Source organism: Mesocricetus auratus, unplaced genomic scaffold, assembly GCF_017639785.1.
Source record: "Mesocricetus auratus isolate SY011 unplaced genomic scaffold, BCM_Maur_2.0 Super-Scaffold_100011, whole genome shotgun sequence".
NCBI classification, from domain to species: Eukaryota; Metazoa; Chordata; class Mammalia; order Rodentia; family Cricetidae; genus Mesocricetus; species Mesocricetus auratus.
The window spans coordinates 74,928,557-74,953,040 of record NW_024429195.1 but is presented as its reverse complement, the minus strand read 5'-3'; the positions used below and the strand labels follow the sequence as shown (position 1 = coordinate 74,953,040).

Genomic DNA, 24,484 nt, shown 5'->3' with positions numbered 1-24,484 from the left:
GTGAGACCAGTATTTATCCCTAGTGCACAGACTTTGGGAGTCAATTCCCTTTCTTTCAGCCTAGATACACAGGGGAGGGCCTAGATCCTGCCCCAAAAGATATGACAGACTTTGATGATCCCCCGTGGGAGAAATCACCCTCCGTGGGGAATGGATGGGGGATTGGTGGGCGCATCGGAGGACGGAAGGGAGAGGAAACTGAGATTGATATATAAAATCAGATTGTTTTTTATTTAAATAAAAAAGAAAGAAACATGGGAGAGGGACAATGAGAGGACATTACACATGTTATGTGGAAATTATATTAACATATAATTGTATGCGACTACATTAAGATACAATGAAATCAGGAAAGGATGAGGTTACAAAATAAAGACAAACAACTAAAAAGGAGAAGAATTTGAACGGGTTTGGAACAGATGCAGAGGTGGGGGTGGGGTGGGGTACTTGAGCCACTAGCGGTGGGCACTCAAGGGACACGAGGACTTGATGTGGACTTTTCTGCAGCGGGTGTGGGAGTATGAGAGCTGACAAAGAGGCTGCTTATTACAAACAGCTCACACAAAAGTAAGGGATGTGAGTTTAAACTGCAGGAAATTAGCTAGGAGGAGAATAATGGTGCAGATTGCACCAGTAGTGTAATTCTGACCGCTGTTGAAAGGTAAGCTGGCTTGGGAAGCAGCCAGGGGAAAAACAATCAGATAGAAGGCTGTTCACACCATCTGAGCTTTAGGCAGGCTTCATAAGGCTAGAAAAGATGAAGGGAGGGCGGGCAGGAGGCCCAGCATTGATCACTACGCCCTCTGGGTTCTGGCCCACATTTCCATACAGAGGGGAGCGCACAGCTACACCTGCACTACTTTATTACTCGTACTTCTCACTGACTTCTTGACTTGTTTTTAGAAGGGGGTTCAGTAACAGTCATGATAGGTTACTGCCAGGATCTCATCAAGAGCCATCAAGCAAAATGGCTTGGTCTGTACCATTCGTCATCCCGGTGACAGATGAAGGGAGCCGTGTTCCCTGATAGATGCCTTCTACTGCCTGTGTCAACATCTATCAAACAGGAATTTTGCTCAGCGATGCTGTGTTGCTTTGGCTGTGAAGCAAACCACATATACACAGTGTGGAATTGGTCGATGTTGAGGCCAGACCTCTGGGCACCTCACATGAGCTTGCCACCACAGACTCAGGAAAGGGCTAAGCTCAGCATCCCTAGAAACATGCTGCTTCCCTGTGATAAGGGTCAGAGAGAGGTGAAGTGACCCCTAGCGAGGCTTTGCCCTTTTCCCTCCAAAGAAAACCCTTTGAATTCTACCAGACTTGGTGGGCCACTGAGCAACTCCAACATACTAAAACCAATTGTCACACTTAGTTGGAATCCTCATCTTTGACCCATACTGAGAGAAATGCTTCCCGCCTTCAAATTCCTGCTCCCTCTACTCTCACCACCATGATTATCACGTAGTAGGGTGAGATGCCCTTTCAAGTGGCATGCACCCTGTCCAATTTCCCCAAACTCAGGCTGACTTCCCCAAGGCCCTTTCCTACATAGCTAAGTCCATTCAACACTTACTAGTCGCCCTCTGTGGGCTGCCCACTACAGGCCATGCAGAGGAGCAGGAATCAGAGATGAACAAGACATTTCACCTCAGGAGCTCTCAGTCCAGGGAGGGGGGGCAGGGAGATGGCCTTCTCCGCTCTGTGTGGCAAGGTCAGAGTGAGAACTCTTAGCTCCATGCTGCTCTCTAGATTCATCTACACCCTTGCGCAATGCTCTGCCCCATATAGCTTAGAGTTCCCTAAGTGTTGGCCAATAACTTTCTAGAGAATGCTAAAACCAACGTGTATTTTTTTAGTCAGGCTTCTGTCGCCACAGTACTTCTATATTTTCAATATTATGCTAAATTTAACCCATGTATACAGCTCACATGAATATTTGCTGAAGTAACATTGTTCATTTGGCAAACATATAGTGGATTTCTTATATCAGCATATTCTCACTCCAAATAAGGTGTTTACATCTTAAAATCAGCATGGTTTGCAGACATCTTTCCTATTTTTTGTTCCTTTGTTTGTTGATTTGTTTTGTTGAGACAGAAGCTCATGGAGCTCAGGTTATCCTTAACTAACTATGTAGGTGAGGAGGAAGACCTTGAACTCGTGATCCTCTTACCTTTGCTTCCCAAGTACAAGCTTATAGTCATGGGCCATTGCAACCAGTTTTTTTTTTTTTTGGTTTTTTGAGACAGGGTTTCTCTGTGGCTTTGGAGGCTGTCCTGGAACTCGCTTGGTAGTCCAGGCTGGTCTCGAACTCACAGAGATCCGCCTGCCTCTGCCTCCCGAGTGCTGCAACCAGTTTTATGATGTGCTGGAGAATGAACTCAAGGCTTCACTCATGATAGGCAAACACTCGGGTAACTGAGCTACAACTGAGTCCTTTCCTATGCTGCAATATTACCATTCTGCATGCTGTAAGTGGTGGAGCAATAGAAGTCAGCCATTCAGAACCATTGCTCCTTTAAGAAGTGGCCTGAACACCTGCTGTGTAGCCTCCATAATCTATCTTAAATTAACATCTGTGCTCCAAGGTCCCTGGTTTATTCTGTATCTGAGGGACTTTGGAAAAGGAAACAATGAAAGAAAATAGGAAGAACCTCAGAAAAAACACAGGGAGTCAGAATGATCAAAACCCACATCCCATATAGCAACCAAAGGCACTTGGTTCATATCCTTACATTCAATAAACTACCAACAATATACAATATGTAATAGAAATATCACATTATAAAAGCCATGACTTCCTGTTCAATTCTAGACCAGAATTGATCTCTTCAAGTGTCCTAGTTAGCTTCTAAATAGCTCGAAGTGGGAATTGCCATGACAAATTTACTCAAAGAGATTTGATATGGATGAGAATCTAGCTTTTTTTACAGTAAATATGTTACTTCCATTTCCTATCATTGCTATGAACTAATTCACCTGCCAATTCAATTCAATTCCTTCTATTTGGTGATGTTCTTTCACATACAGAACCAACATGAACTGGAACATGCCTAAAACACACTTTAATGCTAAGGAAATACTAAGTGAGGGAAATAAATTAAAAAATACAGAGGAGTATATCAAGATTGATGAGGACTGGTTCCTATCTGGTTGATCCCAATGCAGCAACTCAGAACATGAGAGCAAGTTACAGGCCTTCACTAAGGAAAGGCAGGTCCTCTGGGTTCCTCTTCCACCCCCACATCCCTATTTATTCTTGATTTGTTTATGTTCACAGTCAACCTCCTGACTCAGAAATTTGTCTTCTTAGGATGAATTTTACACCTACGCTGACCATGGTCACCCTGGAAACTCTGGTTCTATCCAAACAGCCTGTCTTTGTGTGAAAGAATTATTTATTTTAGAGATGAAAAGAAAATTAGTCCTGGAAAAAAGATTAAGCATCTGACCAGAGTGGCAGTACAGTCTAGAGTCCTTACTCTCATTATAGACGTTTTCCTGCCTCAGACAATCAAAGCTAAAAGACAGGCATACTTGTAAGAAAATTATTTTCCATATATTAACTGTGGAGAAAAGTACAAGGAATAATTTAAGCAGAGAATATTCTAGACGGTGTCTCATAGATAGCACTCTATAAGTTTGTGACTAAAGAACTGATTGTAAGTGCACTACAAAGATGAGCATGAGTCAAGAGAGCCGAGTACTTGAAAGCAGACATGAGAGGGCAATATGCTCTTCATGAAAGAAATGCATAATCGGTATCTCTCCATCGAATCTCCTGAGTCTGAGATCCTGGGAGCTCTCTGACCTATTGCAAGATTTAATGCCACACTCAGTTTATCAGTACACATAGTGAGCATGCTAACATCGGAGGCCATTGAAAAGGATGCACAGCTAGAATTCTAAGACATCTGCTCATTGTAAATCCTGGCAGAGAGTGCAGAGGACTTAAATGCTGGAGAGTGGACTTTTACAAAGGTTATCTGGCCTGATAGAGTCTCTTACATAGGGGCTGCTAACTTGCATAATAATAGAAAACACTTTTAGTCATTTTGCTAGTAAATTGAGACTTAAAACACCAAGAAATATCCTTTGAAAATCAGAAATGTTGCTAGTTTTTACACATTCACCTATTAAAAGTGTATAGATGTGTTAAGTAAGAAAACTAAGAGTCATGCAAATATTATTCTTTAAGAATCAACAATGGTATGGATTGTAAGCTGGTAATCTTTTGCTCTATGTCTAAAATATATGAGTGAGTACATACCATGTTTAGGAAACAAGGAGGATCCTAAGAGAGACATATATGGTTCCCCGGAGAAGGGGAAAAGGACAAGATCTCCTGAGCAAATTGGGAGCATGGGGAGGAGGAGGAGAGAGGGTGTTAAGAGAAGGAGAAGAGAAGGGGAGAGGAGGACATGAGGGAGCAGGGAGATTGAATCAGGGGAAGAATAGAGAAGAACAAGAAAAGAGATACCATAATAGAGGGAGCCATTATAGGTTTAAAGAGAAATCTAGCACTAGGGAAATGTCCAGAGATGACAAGGATGACAGCAACTAACAATCTAAGCAATAGAGGAGAGGCTATCTTAAATGCCCTTCTCTGATAATGAGGTTGACGACTACTTATCTGTCATCCTAGAGCCTTCATCCAGTAGCTGACAGAAGCAGAGGCAGAGATCCTCAGCCAAGCACTGAGCTGAACTCTGGAACCCAGTTGCAGAGAGGGAGGAGCGATGATCAAAGGGGTCAAGACCAGGATGGAGAAACCCACAGAAACAGCTGACCTGAACAAGGGGGGCTCATGGATCCCATACTGGTAGCTGGGAAACCAACATAGGACAGTTTCAGATCCCCTGAATGTGGATGTTAGTAGTTTGGATGTCTGGGCAATCTATGGGGCTTATGGTAGTGGATCACTATTTATCCCTAGTACATGAATGGACGTTGGGAGCTCATTCCACATAGAGGGATACTCTCTCAGCCTAGACACACAGGGCAGGGTCTAGGCCCTGCTCCAAATGATGTGACAGACTTTGAAGATCCCCTATGGAAGTCCTTACCCTCCTTGGGGAGTAGAAAGGGGATGGAATAAGGGGTTGTGAAGGGCAGGGGAGGAGGAGAGGGAGAGCAAACTGGGATTGGCATGTAAAAAAAGTTTATTTCTAATTTAAATTGAAAAGAATACAATTAAGAAAATACAAAAATAAATAAAATATACTTAAAAATGTAAAACAAAACTAAAAAAGAGTCAACAATGTTTTATTATTGGTAACTGATTACATATTCATCTGGCCAAATTACTTAAGAAAACAAAAGTTCTAATTGAAGAAAAGATCTCAGATTGGCATAGCCTCAACCCACAGAGCAGCAGGGGAGGGCCAGAACCAGTCATACCAGCTGGCTCTGAGAACAGCATGATTGAAATGACAGCAGGAGGATGAGGAAGAAAATAAGACTGGGATAGTATGTGATCAGTTTGAGTTCTTGAGTTAAAATCTATGGATGAACACCTGAAAATCCAGATGTAACAAGTGGGAAACAGTGAAGGATACAAAAAAAATTAGTCATGAGAAACCAAACATAAAGAATAGATTGTAACCAAAGGTCTTTCCCCAGCCTTTAACACTTTTTACAGGGCCATAAAAATATAAACACTAGGTATGATTTCCAATACATGTAGTAATATGACAGTATTCAGAAGGGAAGGAAAGGGCAGGAATTTTGAAGGAGAAGGTGATAAATTTGCCAAACCATAAAATATCCAAATAGAAAATCAATAGGGTCTAAACTTAACACAAGAAAACAAAAAATGATTCCTGACTGCATTTGGTAATATTCTGGATTTCCTACTTCCTAGCTGGTCATGAGGTTACTGACACTGATAGCATGAGACCTATTTAACCAACAAAATGTTAGTGTATATGGCATGATGAAAATGTGAAAGACAGATGTGTGGTCTGTCCCCTTTCTTTCCTCACAGGAGGTATGTTGGGCCAGAGTTGAGAAGATAGCATGGTTGGTAAAGTATTTGCCTTAAAACCTGAGTGTGAGCCCTGGTAAAAATAAAAATATAAGAGTCAAGCATGGTGGAACATTCTGGTAATTCCAGTGCTTGGGAGGTAGAAACAGGACTATCCCTGGGGCTCATTGGCCATCCAGTCTAGTCTAATAGGTGAGTTCCAAGTTCAGTAAAATACCTTGCCATGAAAAACAAGGTGGCCAGCATTTTGAAGAATGACACTTGAGAGTAACCTGTGGCTTCCACATGCATGCACATGCATATGCACATAAAAGAGTTAGGCCATATCTGGTAGCATAAGAAAATTGAAGGTCAGAGAATCATGAAGTTCAAGATTAGTGACATAGTCCTGCTCTAACAAAGTAAACAGTAACTTAAATGAGGTGTAATGAGATCTGCCCTACAATTGAAACTTCATTTTGCCATCATTTAGCAATGTACTTACTTCCATGTCTGTATCAACTGATTTATCTTCAGATTCCACTGATTCATATAAATTTTCATCTGAAGCAGCAACTTCAGGAACCGATGGTAATGATAGCTCAGCAATTTGTGCAAGATTAGACAGTTTCTCATGAATTGAGATGACTCTAAAAATAGCAAACACATTTAAATGCATTTTATTTGAAAAGTCAAGAGGGGCATTGGTTTTAGAATCAATAAGATTTAGGAATTCAGTCTTTATTTATTTAAAAGTTAAGTGTCTGAATGCCCCAAATATCATCTATTCAATCATTCCTTCATTCAACAAACATGAGGAAAGAAACACAGTCACAATGTTTATGTCTACTTATGCACTGGGGTTGATATACATTACAACAGGGTGAGGGCACAATGATAGGAAAATACCCATCCGGATTATTCTGAAAATGAAAATATATTTATATGAGAAAGGAAACTCCATTCAATCAACAGAAAATTCACTCTTATGTTGATTTTAAGGGCATGTTATGGATGTCCAGATGACTCAAGGTAAAAACTGAAAAATCAGTAAGAACTTGAAAGGCCAATCAATGATTGCACACTCCAGAGGTGTGTGTATCTGAGCGTGTGTGTGTGCGTGCGTGCGTGTGTGTGTATGTGTGTGTGTGTGTGTGTGTGTGTGTGTCTATGTACTTGTGTTGGGGAGGGGTTGTTAGGGGCAGAGAAATAAAAACAAGAGCCAAAGAGGAGGCAGAAGGGACCACGATGCCTTCTTTAAGTAAATATTCAGAATAAATCACTCTTATAAGAGTGACCCAGTACCCAACAAAGTGTGCTGGGCTTTGCACATTCCTATACTGTTGCTCAACCACAAGCACTTGACACCTCTCTAGGTTTTCACCTGAAAAAGAAATCCTGATGGCTACCTTTGGCTCAGTTCCCCAGACAGTGCCTGCCCAAAAGCATGTCCCTCTTCTTTCTTCAGCCAGCCCTGGCTTCACTCTTACTTACTCTTCACCTCTCTGTCCCCAAGGCCAATGTCCAGTCCAGCTTGTGGATGTCCTGCCTTGAGCCTACAGGCACATATCCACCATCCTGTCTCGGCTACGAGAGCTGCCCAAGGTCCTGTTCTCCCTAATGCCTGGGCACTCTCCTAGTCTGCCAGCGATTGGAGGAAAGGCCCCACCGAGAAACAGATTAAGATGAAAGATGAGGACACGCAGGGAGAGTGAACAGAGAACCTGATTCTGGTCACAAAGGTGTAATGGCCTCTTAGAACTAACAGGGACTTTTATTTGCAGATTTCTGAGAACACCGGATGTTTTTCTGTGGCTGTAAAGAAAACAATTAAAACGTGTCTTTCCCCAGGAGATGAGGAGGTGAACAAGGATAGGAGAGGTCTCTCTGTCTGTTTTCTCTACGGCAGAAACTCTCACTTTGTCTTCAATGGGGGAACAAGTGGTGACATTTAACAGAACACAACCCAGCCCGAGTGAGACCAATTGTCCTGGGTCATTAGAGAGCCCATCCCCTGAGATGAGCTCAATATCAATAACAAGGGCTTGTCTCTGTCTGAGTGGTTTAATGTTGACTGTACATGTGGCAATTTTAAAAGAATTTTAATTGTAAATTAAATTAAATTTAATTAGAATTTTAAAAGAAACCTCTCATTGGTGCCTTTCTACTCGGTAGGTTTTATCTTTATGTTGATCTTGTGGTTCTGGAAAAGAAAAATTAGACACCTGGAGTGTTTCAGGTTTTACAGGGTAAATGCAAATGTCCTGATTTTGTTGCTGTGTATGTTGGTATATGAGCTGTGCTTAGGTGTCCCACCACTTTGATTTAAAGGGAAAAGAGGCAAAAGGGTGTGGGAAGAATATTGACTAAATAATTGGAGGTCTGCCAGCTCTTGAGATAGCTCTTGTTTTATTCTCTTTCATGAGAAGGCCAAGCCGTCTTGAGATCTGAAAATCACAGAGCAAGAACAGGACTCTGGGGAAACAGGCAGACACAGTGAGTCTCCATTCACACAACTTTCACCAGATGCCTGGTGGGCAGGAAGCCAGTGCCAGCACATGCCTGTATAAATGGACATTTTTCTGTCCTGACCTCCTGGTCCCAAATAGCCTACTTGAGGCTGATTGTGACTAGCTCAGGCTTGTAACTAGCTAACTCTTACACTTAACCTGTATTTTGATTCATGCTTTTCCGTGTGGCTCATGGCTTGTTACCACATTTTTTACTCATCTTACTTGCTCAGGAATCTCCCTAACTGTCCCCCTTCTTTATCCCAGTATCCTCACTTTGTTGTCCCGCCTAACTATCCTGCCTTGCTATAGGCTGACCAGCTTCTTTATTAACCAATGAGAGTAATGCATATCCATAGTGTACAGAAAGAATTATTCCACAGCACACTTGTGCTGTCAGCCTCCCAATTCCTGTTCATCAGTCATCAGACTTGAGGCTGACAACCGCCAGAGAGCTAGGCATGGTGAGGCTATCAACCCTCTCTTACGACAGGAGAAATGGAGGCTGAAGGTGCAGGGCCGTGGGCAATGAAGTCGAAGCTGAACTAGCTGAGTTAAAACATCTAACAACAAAAAGTTAAAGACACTTCCCTGCTTGGTGGAAAGAGAGGAATAAGGCTGGCTGGAGGATTTAATTTGGGGAACAATATAAAACATGGTTGGGTACAGAGGGAAAGGAGACAAAGGAGATGGTGGGGTTTGAATTTAATTTGCAACCTCATAGAGAAACAACCCTACCCACTCCACCCCACCCCTGCCATTTTTAAGCCTAAATTAATTGGATTGCTCGGGGAATATTTAGGGTTTTTTTTTTTAGCTTTTCCTAGATCCTAATTCTCTGTCTAGCATGTAGATGTGAAAGAGTTTCCTTGTCTATAGGCTGTCTTTTCATTCTGGCAACTGTCTCCATTGCTATGCAAACGCTTAATTTTATACAATGTCACTCTCCAGTTTTTGATGCTATTCGCTGAATGACTAGAGTCTTTTTCAGAAAGCCCTTGCTGCTGCCCACACACAGAAGAGCTTCCGCTGGTTTCCTCTGATAGCTTTGGAGTTCATCAGGTTTGAATCCTTTAGATGGGATGAGAGATGTGAACCTACTTTCACTCTTCTTCATGCAAGTACCAAATTTTCCCAGTACTACTTGTTGAAGACTGCCTTGTCTCATCTCTGCCAAAACTCAGGTGACGATAGCTGCCTTGGTTTAATTCTAGGTCCTTTCTTATCCCATTGTTCCCATGTCTGTGTCAGCACCACACTGTAGCTCTCATGGCTCTACAGTATGACTTGAAATCTGGTGTTGTGTCAACTTCTAGCATTGATCTTTTGCTAAAAGTGCTTATCAGTTCCAAGGTTCTCCTGAAGTCTCTAGGGTCTCCTCTGCACAAGATCATATTGTTTACAGACAAGATAATTTAACTTATTTTCGTATTTGCATCCCTTGTGTTTCCTTCTCTTGTCTTATCGCTGTAGTTCAGAGACCAACACTCATCCTTGTTGATTTTACTGGGAAAGCATTGAGTGTTTTTCCCCCATTTAGTATAGTATTGGCTGTAAGTTTGTAGAAGATAACCTTTATTATGTTGACTTACGTTCCTAGATTCTTCAACGTTTTTATTTTGAACAGCAAAATGGCAGGTACCCAGAGAGTTTGCTTCTGCGTCTGTGAACCTCTATTCACCAAAGTAGGTTTATGAAGCAGTCTGAGCAGTCAGAAGCTACATGTGCCACATCTGTATGATGGACTTACATTAACTGAATGGGCAAACGTTTGCCCTTTCCCTTCTGACAAGGTGTCATTTCACTAGATGTAGAAAAGGCAAGTGTGAACTATGGAATATTTTACTCATCAGCCATGACAGAACCTCTCCTGTGTCTCTGAAACCTCTAAGAAGGGACCCCATGGGGGCCTCAATACTCCTCGAGCCCCCATCCATCTTTCCTTGGAGCTAATAACTCCCCAAAGAATTCCTTACTTCAAAGGATAATTTGTCTTGGTGTCCATCTCAAGCCCTTAAACCTCAGACCTTACAAAAAGTGCAATGCAAATGTTCTGGTGCTAGGTCCTGGGCCCCTGCAGCTGGACTCATCTGTATGGCAGCAAAGCACTGCCCAGCTGAGGATGAGCCTCCTCCAGACCCCAAGCTTTCCCACTCTGTCTTCTGGGAATTCCTTTCTTTCTTTACTGTTCAGACTGATGTCTTTTCCATTGTCTTCCCTGGCTGGATTCCTGAGAATGGTGTCTACTTACCTGTTCAGTGGAATCCAGGAGGTGCCGACACACAAGTTGTTACCAGTAGGCACTTTAATATCAGAGATCTTCACAGGCTTCAAGTTGTATGCATACAATAATAAAACCTAAAGAAAAATAATACATATAAAAACAGATGCCCAAACTATACCTGAAAATCCCATTATTCCTTATAGAAAAGACTGTCATATTTTAAAGAGCTTTTCTGTAGAAAAGGAATAATTGAATTTTTTCCCCTGTCAATTCTCTTTGAAGAGAAATATCAGATGTATAAAGCTAATTTGGCTATGGCAACACATTCTTGGAATCCCAGAATGTGGGAAGCAGAGGCACATGTATTGAGAGTTCAAGTCAGTCTAGACTACATAGCAAGTTCAAAAAACAACACAACATGAAAATCAGTGCTATTTTGAGTAATGTTTTACCCTGCAGTTATATTTAAGTTTCAGCATTTACAGGTCCTCTGCAATAAACACAGGTACCTGGTGGGAATACACTCTGTTTCCCGTTACTTCTCAATAGACGCACCTTCCCAGACAATTGGGTCACCCACTCCCATACACCCACTTACATTGTTTTCCTCCTCTATTCTCCCTTTACTTCAACTCCACACAGCTTCATAGGCCTAGTTAAAAGAAGGGGTTCTCTTGGTGGCTCATGTCCCAGTAATTTCCCCGTTGCTTGGATTTGGATAATTCTTAGCATCAACTCCAAGCACTGTAACCTCTTTAACAGCTTTGGATTCACAGAATATGAGACGCACAGACCCTCCCTTCACTGTAGAGATTAGAAGCTCGGAGCTGACCATCAACACTGACCAGTCAGGCCCATGGACAAATCTCTGCTTCCATGCAAGTCAAAGTGGAGACTAAAAGGATATCTTTAAGCTATAATTCCGCAAAGACAAAAAGGAAAGGGAGTGAAAGAGATGGGATTTGACAGCACTTTGAAGAACAGAGAGCATTTGGAAGAATCAGAAGAGAGGGAAGGTTGTACCCCAGCGTCTTCAAAGGGATTGCCAGCATTAAGCTTGACCTAGAGTGGGGAAGCTCCAAGCACCTGACAAGGGGATTGCAAATAGAAGTGTGAGAATAGCTCTCACCAGGTCCCCTCCTTGCTCAAATGGAGCGATTTAACATTTCCCGTGACACTGCTCCTGGGTGAAGCCTCCCCACTCTGCTATGCCAATGTTAAGTCAGATCTTCTGTAGCCATGGCTTTAGCTGCAGAAACTAGGTTCTGGGGAAAAGTTGGAATTAATGTATTATGAATGTCAGATAGCCATGCACTCGACCACAGGAGTATATTTGCATATCCTCTTTGGAATCACTGGCCAGCTGAAGAGGGAAGACTCACAGAGGCTGGCATTTCAGCACTCACCGATGAACTGCTGGCTCTCCCTCCAGTTATCCTGTAATGAAGCCTACACGTCGGTAAGCCTGGCACCAGGGTCTTCAGTGCTTCTCCACACATAATCAGAAAGCCAGAGGTCCACCAGAAAGGAAGTGAATGGCAAAAGCCAAAACTAACAGAAGAAAGGATCAGACATAAGACAGAACAGCAGAAACTATCAGTGGCCACAACAAACCTTCAGAGGGAGAGGTGACAAGTCTGTGAAAAAAGATGAAGAGATGGCATGGCGTGTCTGTGAAGGAGGAACACAGGGCTGCTTAAGTGAACACAGAGAGGACAAAGCTACACTGTCACAGATAAACCAGCAGTGAGACCTTTGAAGTACAAAGATGAATCTGCCCACGCCCAAAAGAAAATCCCAAATTCAAATCATAGATAACAGGGAAAAATGATTTAAAAAAAGTAGACTTTGAACACATAGACTCTGAATAACAGAAATTTGAGAATATACAGAGATAGCCAGAGGGAAGACTCTGATAAAGATGAAATATCTATGGACTGAAAATGGATGTACCAGGTTGGAAGGAGAGTTGTCAGTATCAAGCAAAATGGATGAGAGATGATACCCAGATGTGCCATAGAGGTTCATCACATGTGGGACAGGAGAAAGATCCCAGCGCTTTCAGAGTCACATAAAAGACCTAACATCCCATTGGGTATACATCCAAAGGGAAGAAAATCAGTCAATCAAAGTGATAGCTGTACTCTGGTGTGTAGCATAGCACCATTATCAACAACTAAGATGTGGGATCAACCTATGTCCATCAACACATGAATGCATAGGTAAGACACATTCAGGATAGAACACTGTAAAGACTTGAAAATGAAATCCTGAAATTTGGGATGTGAGGAAAGCTAGAAGACAGAATGTGAAGTAAAATAAGGCAGGCACAGAAACACAAACACTGCATGGACTCACTAACGTGGAATAAAACAGGGATCTCATAGAAGTGCCAGTAAGTGGTGTTCATCTGGAGGTCTGGGAGAGAGTTCACAGATGTTGGTTAAAGAGTGTATAATCAGTTAGGTAAGAAGATACTTTGTAAGCACGTGAGTGCGTGCGTGCGTAAGCACGTGTGTGTGTGTGTGTGTGTGTGCGTGTGTTTAGAATAAGCAAACATAGAGACAGAAATTAAATAAGTACCTGGGGTATTGGAAAGGGAGAGTAGTAGGAGGGAGAGGTATAGAGAGAACAGACCAGTATAAATATATATACTTACATATACATGTGTATGTGTCAGGAATGTATATTAATAAAGCATTTAAATTAAAATGTAAGCAAGAGAGTCTAAGTGCAAGTTGACAGCAGTTTCTGTAACCCACTGAAGTACAGTGTGATAATAAAATCTTGTAACAACCATTCTAAAAATAGAAAGGGATGAGGGCACAAAGAGAGGAGAGAGCAGAGGAGAATGGAATCATTTCTCAATAGCAATGTAAGCTTGCCAGAGACAGCAAATGAATGCTTCCCAGGTGCTAAATTATGTATTTTATGTGAGATGTGGCAAAATATTTTTTAAAAGATGATGAAATCTCCCTGAGAGATTTAGTCAAGGCCACATGTTGTCTTATGCTGTTTCCCCTTGCTTTGTAAGTGTTGTCCTTGACTCCAGGAGTGTAATTTAAGATTGTGAGGACAGAAAACATTAACTTGCATTTTTGAGCAAATTTTTTCAGTACTTATCCAGTTAATATCATCATGTCTCTTGACTTTCCATCATGTCTGTTAGGGGTCAATGAAGTTCCCTGTGGTGGTTTGAAAGAAAATGGTTCCCAAAGAGAGTGGCACTAATGGGAGGTGTGGCCTTGTTGGCGTAGGTAGAGTGCCTTATTGGAGGAAGTGTGTCACTGTGGGGTGAGGGAGGGCACTCACACTTTGAGGTCTCCTATGCTTAAGCTACACCAGGTGAGACAGACTACTTCCTGTTGCCTGCAGGATCAAGATGTAGCTCCTTCTCCTCTCTCAGCTCCACATCTGCCTGCATGCTGCCTTGCTTCCTACCGTGACAATAATGGACTAAACCTCTGAACTGCAAACAAAGCACTCCAATTAAATATTTCTCTTTATAACAGTTGCCATGGTCATGGTATCTCTTCACAGCAATAGGAATTCAAACTAACACATTCCCAAAAGTGTGTGAATGAAAAAGTTTGTATTAGATGCACACTTCTGGCTCATTCCAAAGGCTTTCTTCCTCTTCATGCAAACAGCTGTCTGCAGCTTGCATAGAGGTTCAAAGCTTCTCCTACCTGAGCTTGGTCAGTGGAAAAGTGACAGTGTGAGACCAGAACATCACATCATCAAGTCCTAAGCACACTTGTAGTCACAATGAGCATGGAGCAATGTGTTTGTCCATGCCTCTCCTACTTAGTATCTTTGTGATCTTGAGCAAGTTATTGAAACATCAATGTCTCTGCCTCCTTAGTAGTAAACTGTAGATACAATTGTCCCATTCCTTGGAATTGGCTTATAGTACACACCTACATCTGCAGGAGGACCAGGTTCTAGTTAACTATTCAATCAAGACTCCAAATCCAGATACAACTAAGAGGAAAGTCCTAAACAATCATATGAGTCTGTAACACTCCAGGCACTAACTATAAAAAGCATAGATTTTACCTTGTCCTGGTAGACTGAGCTGGTCTTGAAAACACAGCCCAGGAGGAGTCTAGCTCCTGTTGAAGGTATAAAGACTTCAAGAAGGAGCATGGCTTCACATCTCTTGTCCCCAATATACTAATTAAACATCTTGAGGGTTCATTTCTGTCCAAAGTTGTTTTCACTAGTCAGATGGAGTCTTTCTACCTGGCATTCAGTGTTTTGCTCCACCATCAGACGTCTTGAATGTAGTCATGGTTTTCTGTTTGCATCCTCTGTGGCCTGAAGATACCAGGCCTTAGACTGTGCAGCCACATATAACACAATAGACTTTGAGGCAATGTAGGAGACCAAACTAGATCTTTTTGACTATAGAAAGGTTAGCCATCAATCTCCTTGTCCTACTTTGCTTTCTATTGCTATGATAAATACCATAACCAAAAGAAAATTTGGAGGAGCAAGGGCTTATTTGGCGTTTACTTCAACATTATACTCTTCACTGTGGGAAGCCAGGGCAAGAACTCAAGCAGGAACTTGGAGACAGGGACTGAAACAAAGGCCATGGAGCAATACTGCTTACTGACTTGCTCCCTGCAGCATGCTCAACTTACTTGCTTATACACCTAGAGCCATCTGGCTAAGGGTGGCACCAGCCACAGTGAATAGGGTCTACCCACATTAATCTTAATAAAAACAAAGTCCACACAGACTTGCTCACAGTACAATCTGATGGAGGCAATTCCTCAAGACTCTAGCTCGTATCAAGTTGACAATAAACTAACCAACACACCTCTGTCACTCATCATTCCTGCTGAATTATACTTTGAAGCTGACCACCTTATAAATGCAATTCGGACCTCGCCTGGAACCACAAAGTAGAACCTTGGTTGCTAAAAGGGTGAGGAAGAGGAGGATAAATAAAGATCAAGGCTCTCTAGTACAAACTTGAGAGAGATCTAAGTCTTGAAACCTCTTGTTCAGGATATATGTTTTTATTGCTAGCCTGTGGTTGTCCATCTGGCTGAAAACAGCAATTCTTCAATCTAGATTTATACCTCTGGTGGGCCTTTAGTTCCTATCTCTACAAGATACGCAAATTGTTTGAGAGTTACTTTATTTGTAACAAAGATCTAATAGGTTACTTTTGTGTGGTTCTGTTATGTTCTACTATAGATTTTTTTCAGATAGGATAGTCTGATTTCTATTTCTGGTATTTTTGACATTAAGATTTTCTAAGTTGTGAACTTAGCTCCGAAGTTCATTACCTAGAGAAATTTATCTCTCTAAATTAAAAAAAAAGTAAAACAAAGCTTCCTACCCAAACCACCCAATACTGGGATTTCCACTTTACTGACCCAGCATCCTTGGTTCCTACACACACACACACACACACACACACACACACACACACACACACACACACACACAGGCACAAGTGTGTACACACACATACACAGACATATACATACACACACACTCAGCGCTACTTGTATTGACTCTCTCACCTATTAATATTTAGAGAACTACAATTTGAAAACTACTATACTGAATTTCCCTGAAAGACATGGTAGATAAACTATTTTGAAAGTTAGGTGGACTGTCTGGCAAAGATTTGTCTAGGAAAGAGGGGAACAGGTGGTGTGGACAGCCCTCCATAGCCATGGGTTCCTCCATTCACAAATTCAACCAACTACAGATGGAAAGTATTTTTGTTCTGTCTGCTGAACATGCAAAGATTCTGTCTTGTCATTATTTCCTACATAGCACAGCACACTATGCACAATTTGCTTTGTATTAGATGTTGTATCTAATACAGAAGTGATTGAAAGTACACATAAGTATGTATGTGAGTCATATGCAAACATGTCATTTTAGTAAAGAGACTTGAGCATCCATGGATTTTGGTATCTTAGGAAAATCCAGGAACCAGTCACCTGTAGATAACAGGTGCTTTAAAAGGTTGCTTTAAAAGGTATGACATAGCTCTAAAGAGCTGAGAAGTGATATGGTAAATCTCTCTTTTTGTCTGAATAGGGAATGCTGTAGAATTGACCCAGAGTTAGCAGACCAATTATAGGAGAGGGATGGTGGATTAGAAACCTGAGAGGTTTCTGATTTCACAGAGGTCATGTGAGCCAAGGAGGTGCAGAAGCTACCAGAGGCTGGAGGGGACAAAGCTTGTGTGCTGGAGAGTGAAAAGGGAGACCAACATAGGAGACAAAAAGCAAAAGAAAGTGCCAAACAAGGAAAACCCCTAAGGCTAGCATTCGATGGGAAAATGCCTGGGGCTCTTCTTAGAGGAAGCAATGGTCTCAGGAATTCTACAGTGGAGGGTTTCTCTGTTATATTGACCAACTGTTCCACTTGTCAAAGCCTGACCCACTTTCAAGACTCCCCTAGAATCTGAACCACTGCAGTCATTAGGGGAGTGATCCCCACTACTGCTTCAGCTAGAGTGTTGCAAGCCTTATCTATCTCTGAATGGCTTATCTAAGTCTGTTGGTGGGTGTGTGTACCATAGGTTCCACATCCTTTGGAGGTTTGTCCAGGGGAGGAATATACCACTGAAAGCACAGTTCTTTGTTTTGTGCTTGCACTGCCATTTCTGAGGTGGATTCTGTGTAAGATGGACTGCCAAGGAGCTTCCCAGAGATATCAGACTGCAGAGAACTTTCCCGATGAACCTAGGGAGCAGTAATGACGAGAAACCATGTTAAGTTGCTGATAATGAGCTCATTCAATATTTAAAGTAAATTAACTGACTGCATTTTAAAAATTCTGGGAATTGTCTCAGCTTGCTTTATGGAGGGAGACTTTAAAACTGCCCATAGATTACCATAGAATAAATTCTCATATAATAAACAATGCTTTCAAACCTCCTGAATTCAACAAATGTCTTTTACCCTAGTATAACTTCCAGTGGGGGGGGGGGGATGAAATTTGTTGCCAAGAAATGCCCATTACATTGTTTCTGCTTTAGATAATGATGAGGAAATATCCAGAGTGTGAGCTTCGAACTCCGGGAGCAAAACTGGTTAGTACACGCTACTTGAACACAGCATGTGTTCACAACTTACGATAGTTAGTGGTGGCGCCCTCTGCAAAGGAAGACACTTATTCTTCCCTGAAATGTTAAAGTCCAACTCCCTCATTCCTTCTTTAAATGAATGTGGCTGATTTGTAAGTTCAAGTCCTCCCTGGGACCTGGGTCTAGCTTCTCTAGGAAATTCGGTCAATGGGCCAGCAACACAAATGCAAAGAACAGACATGAGAACATCATCCATTGTTTTAAAGAGGTGCTGAGGTGACTCAGGGAACAGAAGGGGGCTTTTGTTTATCAGGTAAAGAGCAGGCTAGCCAGGGATAGAGCAACACCGACAGCAGAACCTCAAGTCTGGAAAGAAGCATTCATGGAAAGTACACTGTTTTCAACATTAACTTCTTTTAGCTTCCAAGATCACGGCGCAGTAACTGGGAAGTGGCTTTCTTGGCAGTCTCCTGACATCTAAGGCATTCCCGGGATTTGATGGCCAAAGACAACACATCAGTGTCAGAAGCAAGAGTTAGAGGTACCTCTGACCCTTCCATCATGCCTGAGCTTATTCAAGCTTGGACTGTGAGGACAAGTCTTCAAAATGAAAACAGAAATGGGAAAGACCCTTGACCTCAAGGTGTTCACTGGTAAAAGGAGAAAGATGTTTTGATTGAAAGGTAATACTAGGTTTCCTGCTCCACCCACGGAACTAGGGTGCTTGGGGTCTACTGCTGTGTCGTCCATCCCAGCGGCGGGAACCAACGCACCATAGTCTCCTGTTCCACCCACGGTTCCAGGTAAACCAGGGCCCATTTCCAGGCCGCCTGCCGGTGCTTGGGGACTGCCACTGTAGCTTCCATCCCAGAGGCTGGAGGCAAGGAACCCCAGCAGCTTGATCTCCGGCTCTAACCACGGGACCAGGCCGGGTGCCTGTGCTTGGAGTCTACCATTGTGGCTTCCATTCCAGTGTTGGGAACCAAGGCACCATAGTCTCCTGCTCCACCCACAGGACCAGGTAAACCAGGTCCCATTTCCGGACTGCCTGCCTGGACCTGGGCTCTGCCACTGAGGCTTCCATCCTGGCAGGGGCTGCAGGAGCCAAGGTACCGTAGTTTCCTGCTCCACCCACAGAACTAGGACTAGACCTGCTGCAGGTGCTTGGGGACTTTCCCAGAGGCAAGAGCAAACTCACCCCAGCATCCTAGTCTCCTGCTCCACCCCCGTGACTAATACTATCAGGGCCTGTCTCCAGACCACACTCCTGTGCCTGGGGTATACCACTGGGGCTCCCATCTATCCCAGTGGGATCCAAAGCACCGCAGCATCCTAGTCCATTTCTCCACCCACCAGACCAGGAAGGGATTCATAACAGTAAACTTGCCTACACCCACCAGAAGGGAACCCCGGTCCCACACCCACCAGGAGAGGAAGAGGCACCCTCTGGAACCCACTGCAAGAACCAATGGGAAGGAGACAATATAAAAACACAAGGAGCAATAGAAAAACCAATATGACACCGCCAGAGTCCAGAGACCCTACACCAACAAGACTGGAACACCCCAACACAAATGAACCACAAGAGAATGACATAAAAAACAACTTCATGGAAATGATAGAGGCCCTCAAAGAGGATATGAGAAAATCGCTTAAAGAGATGGAAGTAAAAACAATCCAAAAAATTCAAGAAATTGAGCAAAAGACAAAGTAAAAATTTCAAGAAACAATTCAAACAATGAAAGGGCTTAAATCTGAAATAGAAACAATAAAAAAACACAGTCTGAAGGAATGCTGGAAATAGAAAAACTGGGAAAACAGTCAGGAACTATAGATGCAAGCGTAACCAACAGAATAAAAGAGATGGAAGAGAGAATCTCAAGTGTTGAAGATACACTAGGAGAAGTAGATTCATCGACCAAAGAAAACTCTAAGTCCAACAAATCCCTAACACAAAATATGCAGGAAATATGGGACACCGTGAAAAGACCAAACCTAAGAATAATAGGTATAGAAGAAGGTGAAGTAATGTTTCTTTCATGACTGTAGGTGCCTTTGTATTTGGGGCATATATGTTCAAAATTGAGACTTCATCTTGATGTACTTTTCCTTTGATGAATATGAAATGTCCTTCTCCATCTCTTTTGATTGATTTTAATTTGAAGTCTAGTTTGTTAGATATTAGGGTTGCTACACCCGCTTGTTTCTTGGGTCCATTTGATTGGAAAATCTTTTCCCAACCCTTTACTCTGAGGTAACTTCTGTCTTTGATGTTGAGATGTGTTTCTTGTATGCAGCAGAAGGATGGGTTCTGTCTTCGTATCCATTCTGCTAGTCTGTGTCTTTTGATAGGCAAATTGAGACCGTTGACTTCAACACCCCACTCTCACCACTAGACAGGACCACAAGACAGAAAATTAACAAGGATACAAAGGCCCTAATAGATGTTATTAGGTTGGGTTTAACGGACATCTATAGAACAGTCCATCCAAACAAAAAAGAATATACCTTCTCAGCTCCACATGGAACCTTCTCAAAAATCAACCACATACTTGGCAACATAGCAAACCTCAACAGGTACAAAAAAAATTGGAATAACTCCAGCCATCTTATCAGACCATCATGCCTTAAAGTTGGAACTCAACAATAACACAAATCGCAGAAACCATGCAAACTCATGGAAATTGAATAATACACAATTGCACCACTCCTGGGTCAAAGAAGAAATAAAAAAGAAATTAAAGACTTCCTAGAATTCAATGAGAATGAAGACACAACATACCCAAACTTATGGGACACTTTGAAAGCAGTGATAAGAGGAAAGTTCATAGCACTAAGTGCTCACATGAAGAAACTGGAGGATAGTCAAACTAGAGAATTAACAGAACAACTGAAAGCTTGAGAACAAAAGGAAGCAAACTCACCCCAGAGGAGCAGACACCAAGAAATAATTATATTGAGGGCTGAAATCAACAAAGTAGAAACTAGGAAAATCATACAAAGAATCAATGTAACAAAGAGTTTTTCTTTGAGTAAATCAACAAGATAGACAAACCTTTATACAAACTTACCAAACGGCAGAGTATGAACATGCAAATTAAAAAAATCAGAAATGAAAAGGGAGACATAACAATGGACAGTGAAGAAATACAGAGAATCATCAGGTCATATTTTGAAAAAGTTGTACTCCACAAAATTTGAAAATTTAAAGGAAATGGACAATTTTCTGGATAAATATCATTTACCAAAATTAAATCAGGAACAGATAAGCAATCTAAATAGTCGTATAACACCTAAGGAAATAGAAGTAGTCATCAAAAGTCTCGCAACCAATAAAAGCCCGGGCCCAGATGGCTTCAGTGCAGAATTTTACCAGAAATTCAAAGAACAGTTATAACAATTCTCCTCAAAATATTCCATGAAATACAAGCAGAAGGGTCTTTGCCAAACTCTTTTTATGAGGCTTCAATAACATTGATACCCAAGCCACACAAAGGCACAACTAAGAAAGAGAACTTCAGACCAATATCCTGCATGAACATTGATACAAAAATACTCAATAAAATACTGGCAAATCGGATCCAGGAACATATTAGAAAACTCATCCATTGTGATCAAGTAGGCTTCATTCCAGGGATGGCTCAACATACAAAAATCCATCAATGTAATCCACCATATAAACAAACTGAGAAACAAAAATCACATGATCATCTCACTAGATGCTGAAAAAGCCTTTGATAAAATCTAAAACCCCTTCATGATAAAGGTCTTGGAGAGATCTGGGGTAATAGGAACATACCTAAACATCACAAAAGCTATATATAGCAAACCAACAGCCAACATCAAACTGAATGGAGAGAAACTCAAGGCAATTCCTCTAAGATCAGGAACAAGGCAAGACTGTCCTCTCCCCATACCTCTTCAATATTGTACTGGAAGTTCTAGCTAGAGCAATAAGACAACAAAAGGAGATCAAGGGGATACAAATTGGAAAGGAAGAAGTAAAATTTTCACTATTTGCAGATGATATGATAGTTTACATAAGTGACCCAAAAAACTCTACCAGGGAACTCCTACAACTGATAAACACCTTCAGCAAAGTGGCAGGATACAAGATCAACTCAAGAAAATCAGTAGCCCTACTATATACAGACGATTAAAGGGCTGAGAAAGAAATCAGAGAAACATCACCCTTTACAATTGCCACAAACAACATAAAATACCTGGGGGTAATGCTAACCAAACAAGTGAAAGACCTGTATCAAAAGAACTTTGAGTCTTTAAAGAAAGAAATTAAAGAAGACACGAGGAAATTGAAAGATCCACCATGCTCTTGGATAGGTAGTAAAATGTAGTAAAAATGGCAATCTTGCCAAAGCAATCTACAGACTCAATGCAATCCCCATCAAAATCCCAGCACAATTCTTCACAGACCTTGAAAGAACAATTCTCAACTTTATATGGAAAAACAAAAACACCAGAATAGCCAAGACAACCCTGATCAAGAAAGAAACGTCAGGAGGCATCACCATCCCTGACTTCAAGCTATATTATAGAGCTATAGTCCTGAAAACAGCTTGGTATTGGCACAAAAATAGACAGGTAGACCAATGGAATCATTGAAAGCCCTGAGATTAATCCACAAACCTATGAACACCTGGTATTCGACAAAGAAGCTAAAATTATACAATGGAAAATAGCATCTTCAACAAATGGTGCTGGCATAACTCGAGGCTGACATATAGAAGACTGCTGATAGATCCACGTTTATCGCCATGCACAAAACTTAAGTCCAAAGGGATCAAAGACCTCAACATAAATCTAGCCACACTGAACCTGTTAGAAGAGAAAGTGGGAGGCACCCTTGAACGAAATGGTACAGGAGATTTTTTTCCTGAACATGACACCAGTAGCACAAACACTGAGATCGACAATTAATAAATGGGCCCTCCTGAAACTGAGAAGCTTCTGTAAGGCAAAGGACACAGTTAGCAAGACAAAAAGGCAAGCCACGGATTGGGAAAGATATTCACAACCCCACATCTGACAGAGGGCTGATCTCCAAAATTTACAAAGAACTCAAGAAGCAAGTCTCCAAAACACCAAAGGATCCAATTAAAAAGTGGAGGGGTGAACTAAATAGAGAATTCTCTATAGAGGAGTATAAAACGGCAGAGAGACACTTGAGAAAGTGTTCAACATCATTAGCCAATAGGGAAATGCAAATCAAAGCAACTCTGAGATACCATCTTACTCCTGTCAGAATGGCTAAAATCAAAAACACCAATGACAGTGGAGAGGATGTGGAGAAAGGGGAACACTCCTCCACTGCTGGTGGGAGTACCAACTCTTACAGCTACTGTGGAAATCAGTATGGAGATTCCTCAGGATAATGGGACTCAGTCTCCCATAAGACCCAGCAATTCCACTCTTAGGCATTTATCCAAAATATGCCCATTAATACAACAAGGATGTCTGTTCCAGTATGTTCATAGCAGCATTATTTGTAATAGCCAGATCCTGGAAGCAACCTAGATGTTCCACAACTGAAGAGTGGATAGAGAAAATGTGGTACATTTACACAATGGAGTACTACTCAGCAGAGAAAAAACAATAGGATCTTGAAATTTGCAGGCAAATGGATGGCACTAGAAGAAACCATCCTGAGTGAGGTAACCCAGACACAAAAAGACAAACATGGTATGTACCCACTCATATATAGATTTTAGATATGGAATAGGGGAGTCTCAGCCTACAATCCCAGTGCCAGTGAGTCTGGGAAACAAGGAGGTTCCCAAGAGAGATGTATGATACCCCAGAGAAGTGGAATGAGGCAAGATCTCCTGAGCCGATTGGGAACAGATTGGGGAGGGGATAGGGAGCCAGGAAAATGAGAGGAGGATAAGAGGAGGGGAGGAGAAGGCATGGGGGAGCAGGAAGGTTGAGTCGAGGTAAGAATAGAGGAGAGTAGGATAAGAGATACCATAATAGATTGATTCATTATAGGCTTGAGGAGAGAGCTGACACTTTTGAGATATCCAGAGATCTACAAGGATAACACCAACTGGAAAATTAAGCAATAGTGGAGAGACTAAATTAAATGCCCCTCCTTGATGGTAAGGTTGATGACTACCTTATATGCCATCCTAGAACCTTCATGCAGTGACTGATGGAAGCAGAGACAGCTACCCACAGCTAAACACTGAACTGAACTCCTGGAACCCAGTGACAGAAATGGAGGAGTGATGAGCAAAGGCATCAAGACCAGGCTGGTGAAACCCACAAAGACAGCTGACCAGACAAGGGGGAGCTCTTGAACCCCAGACTGATGGCTGAGAGGCCAACAGGGGACTGATCCAGACTCCATGAATATAGTCTCAGTGAGGAGGCCACAGAAATCACTGGGGCCTTGGGTAGTAGATCAGTGTTTACTATGGTTTATGAATGACCTTTGGGAGCCCATTCCAAATACAGGGATGCTCTCTCAACCTGGACACATGGGGAAGGGCCTAGGTCCTGCCATGGATGAAATGACAGACTGTAGAGATCCCCCCAAGGAGGGTCTCACCCTCCCTGGGGAATGATGTGGGGATTGGGTAGGGGGCTGGAAGGGCTGGCGGAGGGACAAGGGAGGAGGGGTGGGAGAGGGAGCTGGGATGGCATGTGAAGCATTCATGTTTCTAATTTAAATATAAACATTACAAGAAAAAAGAAAG

The 24,484-nt window shown here is 42.0% G+C and overlaps 1 protein-coding gene across 1 annotated transcript in view; it reads right to left on the bottom strand.

Annotated features, from left to right (window-relative positions):
- Cfap54 (cilia and flagella associated protein 54) overlaps positions 1 to 24,484 on the bottom strand; it is a 290,811-nt gene that overhangs the window by 25,327 nt on the left and 241,000 nt on the right. Inside the window, exons 64-66 of the mRNA XM_040755053.1 lie at positions 17,257 to 17,424; positions 10,730 to 10,836; positions 6,474 to 6,618 (exon numbers count right to left, since the gene is read on the bottom strand). Coding sequence (XP_040610987.1) covers positions 6,474 to 6,618; positions 10,730 to 10,836; positions 17,257 to 17,424 — 420 coding nt within the window. The remainder of the gene's footprint in view (positions 1 to 6,473; positions 6,619 to 10,729; positions 10,837 to 17,256; positions 17,425 to 24,484) is intronic.